Here is an 8,702-nt window from a genome sequence, read left to right on the forward strand (position 1 = left end):
TTCTTCCTACTTCAGAAACCAACTTTTTGTATTGTTATTATAAGAAGAAATAATCCTCATGGTTTGATCCACTTTCTGAGCAGATAATCTGTGATAACTCAGGCTCCGTAGTTACCATACAGTAAGTAGCATTCTCACGTATCTTTGGTTTGGGTTTTGTTTCCAGTAGTTTCTATCCACTGTTAATTTCAGTCCCTAAGTATTATTTGTCCTTTTTTTTCCCTTATATTTATGTATATATATGTACCTATGTGGTATGTGTTTGCAGATATGTGTGCACATGTGTGAAGGGAGACTGGAGGTCAACCTCAGGTGCTTTTATGTTCCATATTTTGAAACAGGGCTGAGAAGCAATTTTGTGGGCTTGGGCTAAAGGTGAAAATTCAGAAAAGTTGGAGCAGAGAGATATTTGGTGGTTAAGAGCACATGGTGCTTTTCTAAAGGACCCAGATTTGATTCTCAGCACACAGTTGATTGACAGCTGTCTGCAACTCTAGGTCCAGGAAATACGACACCCTCTTCTGGCCTCTGCAGGTACTGCATGCACGTGGTATGCAGACATATTTGCAAACAAGGCACCTATACACATAAAGTTTTAAAAATAAGATAATAAAAATTAGAAAAACTACCGTTATCTTGTTTTCTAATAGGTTAATCATAGATTCACTAATATAAAGTGGTGCCTTTTGGCTTACAGGAAGCAGTCATCAGTAAGTACTGTTAGAGAAATGAGTGGCCTTAAATCGGTATTATGTCCTACAGCACTTAAAAATATTAGCCTAATTATCTGAGGAATTATCTTCTCGGGGAGGGTATTGGTTTCCTAACGCTAGGAAAGTTGTGTTTTATTTCCTAAGGGTTAAATTTGGTGATGAATATCATCTGACATAAAGTTTTAAGAATTTATTATTGTTGTTGTTGTTATTATTGTTGTTGTTATTATTATTATTATAGTCTTTGACCTGTTTGTTTTTCGAGACAAGGTTTCTTGCGTAACAACTCTGACTCACTTTGTAGACCAGGCTGGCCTCAAACTCACAGAGATCCGCTTGCCTCTGCCACCCGAGTGCTGGGATTAAAGACGTGTGCCAACACTTCCTGGACTTTTTCTTTTGCTAATCTGGAAGTGTAGAAATCTACAGTCCTGAAAACTGACGCTGGCTCTGCCTGCTTGGAGAACTATCAGTCTGTGGGAACTTGGCTTATTGTAGTAGACACAGAGAACATATGATTTCTCTTGAAGCACTTTAAAAAATAGTTTAAAAACTGACTAAAAATTGAAATGCTTCAAACAGTTCTTTTATCTTCTTTCAGTGGCAAGGAGCACACTAAATTTTGAACTAAAATTCAGAATGTTTTGGGTTTTTTTTTAAATATTTATTTATTTATTATATATACAGCATTCCATCTATGTATGCCTGCAGGCCAGAAGAGGGCACTAGACCTCGTTACAGATGGTTGTGAGCCACCATATGGTTGCTGGGAATTGAACTCAGGACCTTTGGAAGAGCAGGCAATGCTCTTACCCTCTGAGCCATCTCTCCAGCCCTTGGTTGTTTTTTTTTTTTAAGATTATTTTTATTCGTGTATATGAGGGTATGGATGACCTCACACTGGAAGTACAGGTGGCTGTGAGCTCCATATTAATCCTGAGAAGTGAACCCAGATCTCTTGGAAGTGCAGTACATGTTCTCAACCACTGAGCTCTCTCCTGCCCCACCATTTTACTACTTCAAAAACCCATGAATTTTCTATTTTGCCTTTCAGTTTTCAGGTTGTTTTATTCTGTTTGTTTGTTTGTTTGTTTGTTGTTGTTTTTTGAGGCAGGGTCTCACTGTACCTCTGACTGTTCTGAAACTCACCATGTAGACCATGCTGGCCTCTAACTCATTGAGATCCAACTGCCATCTTTCACATTTTGATTAGAATTCTTATCCTGTATGAAAGCTTGCTGGATTTCAAGAGAGCTTGGATGTGTTTTTAGTAAAGTCTGTGTGACAAGAAGTTAGGATTGGTCTCATCCCAGCATCTGCAGCCTAACGGGGACTGTGACCTTTACAGGCAGGACTTTGCTGCCGCAGCCTGTTTCCACTCTTAAGAAGAGCCTTGGACTTGCTGCTGCTCTATAGTCTTTTTTACCTTACTTCTCAACACCGTTTACTGCTTTTATTGTGTTGATGACTAATCGGACTCGGAGAGATAGAGTCTTAGTGTGGTTTTTATTTGCATTTCCCTGTTGGGGAAAAATGTTGAACAGCTTTCATGTACTTATTGACCATTTGTATTATTTTTGAGAACTGTTTGAATTTCAGACCCTCCTGCTTTGTGTCCTCTGGTTTGTAGCATGCCTGTTAGTAAGACAACAGGGATCGAGCCCAGGGTTTGTACATTCCGAGCAAGCGCTCTCCCGTCTGAGCCCTCATGTTAGTTACTTTTCTAGTGACTGTAAAAAAATACCCGACAGAATGAACTGAAGGGTTATTTAACTCAGAGTTTGAGGCTAGAGGCCATCTTGCCAAGGAAACCAGGATAGCAAGAATGTAGGACAGCTGATCACACTGCATCTGCAGCCAAGCAGCTCAGCCCTCTTTCTACTCTTTATTCATCCTGGGCCCCTGCCCGTGGAGAGGTGTCACCCACATTTATGTCTTCCCACCATGTCTCCCAGAGTTTTGTTTCCATGGTAAGTCTAAACCCTGTCAAACTGACAAGCAAGATTGACATCACAGGTGCAGGACTAGCGAATGGCTCAGCAGTTAAGAGCACTTGCTACTCTTGGAGAGATCCTGAATTCAGCTCACAGCACCCATATTAGATGTCTCACAGCCCTGTAGTTCTAGCTAAATCCCTAGAGGATGCTCCCTTCTGGACCCCTCGAGCACCTGCACACAAGGTGAATATTGACACCCACAGCACAGAAATACACTTTTAAAAAAGATTAACCACCATAGCTACACCTACAGCCCCCTTGATGTCTAATTTTTGAAGGTCATATGGATGCTAGAGTTGACAGAGATGTTCTCCTGTTCTGTGGGTGTCCACTCTGCTGTGTAGTACCTTTTAATATGATGCGGTCCATTTGTCACTTGCTATTTCCTGAGCTGTTGAAGACAGATTCAGAAAGTCATATTCTTGGCCTTTAAGTGTTTGCACTGTTTGCCATTGGAATTTTCAGTTTAGCTCCTGTTTAGTTGATTTTTGCAGGTGAGAGACAGGTACCTAATTTCGGTCTTCTACATGGTAATGTTAGGTTTTCATGTTTCTCGTTTCTTTCGTAAAATCACATGGTAGTGGATACTTGGGGTTATTTCTGACTGTTCTGTTCTGTTTCACAGGTCTGCACGCCCACTTTATGCCAGCATTGTGTTGTGTTTATAACACCCGCACTGTTCTTTCTGCTCAGGGCGGATTGGGCTGTTTGTGATCTTTTGTATTTCTGTATGGATTTTTGTGGAGAATTCCTTGACCTAGTTTATAAGAACAATATAAATTCCAAAATTAAATGTATGTTCTTTAACACAGAAGTTGGAAATTTGGGGCTGGAGAGATGGCTCAGTGGTTAAGAGCACTGACTCCTCTTCCAGAGGACCGGGGTTCAATTCCCAGCACCCACATGGCAGCTCACAACTGTCTGAAGATCCAGTTCCAGGGGATCTGACACCTTCATAACAATGCACATAAAATAAAAGTTAAATAAACTATAAGAAATGTTTAAAAAAAAAGAAGTTGGAAATTTAAGATCAGAGTGACATGATCCATTAAACCAGATATGGTAACTTGAACCAGATTTGTTGGTATGTTTGTATACAAAAAGACCCTTGAGTTTTGTTAGCTCAGATAACTTCTACAACTCAGATAGATGGAATTGGGCACACTGTCATTGTTATTATCTGGGCACCTGACCATGGGACAAGGGCATTTTGTGTCTGACAAGCATAATAAAATTTCATATAGGTTATTAAGATTTGGGATTTTTGAGACAGAATTTCTCTGTATAACCACCATCCTGGAACTCTCTTTAGACCAGGCTGACCTTGAACCCTCAGTGATCCGCCTGCCTCTGCCTCCCAAGTACTAGGATTAAAGGCATGCACCACCATTAACCTGTAAAGAACCGGGGTCTTTTAAAGACTTTAAACTCCTATTTCTAATTCTGCTTTGTCAAAATGGGCACATAATAAGATAACCATCTTCAGTGGTCTTCTCATCTCTTGGGTAGGTTCTAACTTTTTATGCCATGCATGTTTGCTCTTGTGTGAGTTTTTGTGTACCCAGGGCATGCAGGAGCTCAGAGGGTAGAGCACCTGAAACTGGAGTGCAGGCAGTTGCAAGTGTCCATGTGTGTTCAGGGAACTGAAAGTGGAGCCTCTGCAAGAGTTAGTAAGTGCTCTTAACCACTGAGCCATCTCTTCAGCCCCTCGTCCTTGTTTAAAAAATACTTTACAAATTAGTACAGTGTAAGGAACCAGAGATTTCGATTTAGCCTTTATCCTGTCCCAATGACTGAATAGTTAAGTCCTTTTTTAAAATTAGTATTTGTGTGTGGTGTGTGTGTGTGTGTGTTTTGGTTCCCATAGTGTCCAGAAGAGGGTGTCACATCCCATGTAAATGCAGTTGCAGGCCTTTGTGAGCTGCCTGATTATGGGTGCTCCTAACCACTGAACTGCTTCTCAACTCCTGAACAGTTAATCCTTTAAGTAAAAATGAGTCTGTGAATGGAGCTTAAGAAATACACCTCTTTGATGCATTTAGCAGGAGAAGAAATGTGTCCCTGTATGTTGAATGATGGTGTATATGTGCGTGCGTATGTGTGCATGTGTGCGTTTTTCTCACCTTCCACATATTGAAGCAGGGTCTCTCCTGGTTCTGCTGCTGGCCTATGACCTTCCATCCAGCTCTTCTGTTGCTGCCTCCTTTCTCAAGAGAGGAATGCTGGGATAACAGATGAGGGCCACTGCATCCAGCTTTTAACTTGGGTCCCAGAAATTGACAACTAGGGTTGTCAGGCTTGAGTGGCAAGAGCTCAGTGGTCTCAAGCTTAGCAGCTCCAAGGCCACCTTCAGTCTAGCGTTCTGTTGAAGGATTCTCATAACTCTCTGGGAACTGTCATATTACTGGTTACAGCTGTTTCTAGCAAAAGGATACAATTACAGTTGACTTCTGAATGCTGAACACCTACACGAGCCTTGGTGTCCAGAGTCTGTGCCTTATCTCCTCAGGTCCCAGCAGAGACGGCACAATCAGTGAGGACACCATTCGAGCGTCTCTCATCTCAGCAGTCAGTGACAAACTGAGATGGCGGATGAAAGAGGAGATGGATGGTGCCCAGGCAGAGCTCAATGCTTTGAAACGAACAGAGGAAGATCTGAAGAAGGGCCACCAGAAACTGGAAGAGATGGTCACCCGCTTAGATCAAGAAGTAGTAAGTTACACATCGAAGATTTACATTTGGGGGTTTAATTGTAGCCCAGGCAAAGGATGACATGTGCACGTGGGTGTATAAAGTAAAAGTTGAGTGAGCAGCGGTGTTTTCAGACACATACGTAGCTCTCTAAGCAGAGTGGTGGTCGCACCTATAGTCTTAGTTCTCAGGGACTGGGGCAGGAGGTCATCAGGAGGACATTGAGGAAAGGAGAGACTGTAGCATCTCAGGTCTCGAGTGCAGTCACATCTGCTCTCCTGGAAAGTGGTGCTATCTGGGAAATTGCCCTTTTTCCAGGAGAAATGGTAAAGATCTGCAGGCCTCAAACTACCTAAGAGAGAATAGTATTTCTAAATGTTGTTTGAGTCACTAGTAAACGTATCTTTGAGGGGCCTGGAGTGATGGTTCCGAGGTTAAGAGCACATACTGCTTTCCCAGCACCCACATCAGGCTGCTCACAACTACCTGTTAACTCCAGCTCCACACAGTCTGACATCTGTTCCTGGCCTCCTTAATACCTGCACGCTTAGACATGTGTGTGTGCACACTTAGACATATGTGTGTGCACACACGTATCTCTGCAGTTTCTCTGGTGTCATCATCCAGAGATATCTGGGGCCTCGAGAGCTTCACATCAGTGCAGCCTGTGACCCTTCACTCTCCAGGCTTTCTCTTGTGTTTGTATAAAGTGAGCACAGTAGTAGCCAACCGTTTCAGTTCAGGACTGAACTCCAACGTAAGGTAGAGTCCGCAACCACCACACGTCTTCACACTGGAGAAAGTGTTGTAGTCCTGCACATTGAATCTTGTCCGCAGATGAGGAAGTCTTCCTGTGGGAAAGTCTTGTTTGACGGTTGTCTGTGGGAGGACTTCCTTTTGGAAAGCACCGTGTCTGACAGTTATGTGTGTCGCGTCACAGCTGTGCTCATTCCAGGGCCTGCAGCGTTCCCTCACATTTTACCATGAGCTGCTGGAAGCATTTGGTCGGCTGCTTAAAGCACTGTCTGAGGTTGGGGTGCAGATGTGTACGGCAGATGACCCTGCACAAATCAGCGTAAGTTACGTGTGGACTATTCTGTTTTCAGGCTGAAGTTGATAAAAACATAGAACTTTTGAAAAAGAAGGATGAAGAACTAAGTTCTGCTCTGGAGAAAATGGAAAACCAATCAGAAAATAATGACATTGATGAAGTTATCATCCCCACAGCCCCACTGTATAAACAGATTCTGAATCTGTATGCAGAGGAAAACGCTATTGAAGACACTATCTTTTACCTGGGAGAAGCCTTGAGGCGGGGAGTGATAGACCTGGATGTATTCCTGAAGGTAGGCATTCTTCCTCCTTGCAGGGCTTTGCTGCAGGTTCATGGCAGAGCAGCTTGAGATAAGCTCACTCCAGACTTCCTTCTTCTGCCTCCGTGGGTCAGAAGGCAGCCCAAGTCACACCATCTAAATGTGAGATTACCACCCACCCCTATTTTGTTTTGCTTTTAATCCAGTAATGTCTTATAATTGGATAATTGTAGATGAGTTTTTCCAGATCAAATAGTCCTAGAAGGAAGTGGGCTATCCTTTTAAATGTAGATTATCTTTGGCTTGCTAATACTGAACAGACCTGAAGATCTAGTAAGCTTTGTTTGTTGCTGTTTGTTGGGTCAGGGAGAATATGAGATAGTAACCGGCCACTCTGTATTTTTGACCTGGCTCCTGCTGATAGCTCAGTGTTCATGCAAGCTGGGCAGGGCACTTTGGTAAGTGGCTAGGTGTAAGCTAGAAATCACAAAGAAGGCTCTTTACCACTGTCTTCTGGCAGGGCCTCATGCCATAAGAAAAGATGTGAATAGAGAGGCAAGAGAAGTAAGCTGTTTTCTAGACATTGATGAGGGGCCAAGTTAACCCCATTTCTCCTCATCTCTTCTCTTTCTTTTCTCTTAGTCAAGAGACAGTTTGGTAACTTATATTAATCTTAAGCTTGTTGTATGTTTTCCTATAATCTTGGTGTCTTAAGATGTAGCCAGGGGCTGGGAATATATCTCGGGGTGGGGCACGTACCTGTTGTATGCCTAGGATTCAATCCCAGTATTGCAAAGCCAAAGCCTTCTGAGCTAGATCCTGCAGTGTAGTAGAGTTTTTAAAGCCGGGTGTACATGTAATAGGATAAGGGTTCCAAAGGTTGCTAAATATATTTAGGATTGATAGATGCTCTCTGACCTCATGCCTGGGTCAAAGCCATTCTAAACTGTTAACATTTTCCTCCCTCCTAGCATGTCCGCCTCCTGTCCCGTAAACAATTCCAACTGAGGGCACTTATGCAAAAAGCAAGAAAGACTGCCGGACTTAGTGACCTCTACTGACTTCTGAGCTCAACTGGAGACGGACCTCTTCGTAAAGCCTTCTTCTTTTCTTTTCCTTTCTCTCATCAGTAGGACCCAGAATAAGTTATTGCAGTTTATCATTCGAGTGTTAAATATTTTGAATCAATAATATATTTTCTGTTTTCTTTGGGTAAAGACTGGCTTTTATTAATGCACTTTCTACCCTCTGTAAGCTTTCTGTGCTGTGTTGGGACTGACTGGGCTAAATAAAATTTGTTGCATAATTTCTTTCTGGACTTGAGGAAAGATGCACAAAATCTAGTCCGAAGCCCGGATTCTCACTGGCAAACAGGGCACAGTGTCCATCTTAAGTCGCAGTTGGGTGTTCTGTAGGATGAAGATAGTTCTCCTTAGTGTGGGGCATAACACAGAAAGCTGTGTATTGGAGGATATGTATTTCTTTCAAGAGTCAACAGCTGACTCTTTAAAATGAAGAACTGTCCTGTTAACTAGGCAAAACAATCTGACCACCGTGAGGTTATCTTTTAGCTTATACGTTATCTTTTAGCTCATGTGTGGTATGGGGGGTCATAACAGAAATTTTCAAATATTTTAAATGAATTTTTTTTAAAAATAGAATATCTGGGGTAGTAGTGGCACATGCCTTTAATCCCAGCACTCTCTGACAGACAGAAGCAGCTAAGTCTGTGAGCTCAAGGACAGCCTGATGATCTACAAAGCGAGTTCTAGGACAGCCAGAGCAACAGAAACCCTGTCTTGAATACCAAAACAAATAAATTAATTAAAATGGGATGCTGTAGGGGCTGCAGAGATGGCTCAGAGGTTAAGAGCATTGCCTGCTCTTCCAAAGGTCCTGAGTTCAATTCCCAGCAACTCATAATGGCTCACAACCATCTGTAATGAGATCTGGTGCCCTCTTCTGGCCTGCAGACATACACACAGACA

At 42.6% G+C, this 8,702-nt stretch overlaps 1 protein-coding gene across 2 annotated transcripts in view; it reads left to right on the forward strand.

Moving 5' to 3' along the window:
- Tsg101 (tumor susceptibility 101) overlaps positions 1–8,024 on the forward strand; it is a 31,872-nt gene extending 23,848 nt beyond the window's left edge. For both annotated transcript variants that reach the window (XM_048427017.3, XM_048427018.3), the window contains 3 exons: positions 5,220–5,422; positions 6,508–6,747; positions 7,686–8,024. In XM_048427017.3, coding sequence (XP_048282974.1) covers positions 5,220–5,422; positions 6,508–6,747; positions 7,686–7,775 — 533 coding nt within the window. In that variant the 3' untranslated portion in view covers positions 7,776–8,024. The remainder of the gene's footprint in view (positions 1–5,219; positions 5,423–6,507; positions 6,748–7,685) is intronic.
- The last annotated feature ends 678 nt before the right edge of the window (positions 8,025–8,702 follow it).

Source organism: Myodes glareolus, chromosome 24 (genome assembly GCF_982192425.1).
Source record: "Myodes glareolus chromosome 24, mMyoGla1.1, whole genome shotgun sequence".
Taxonomy (NCBI): domain Eukaryota; kingdom Metazoa; phylum Chordata; class Mammalia; order Rodentia; family Cricetidae; genus Myodes; species Myodes glareolus.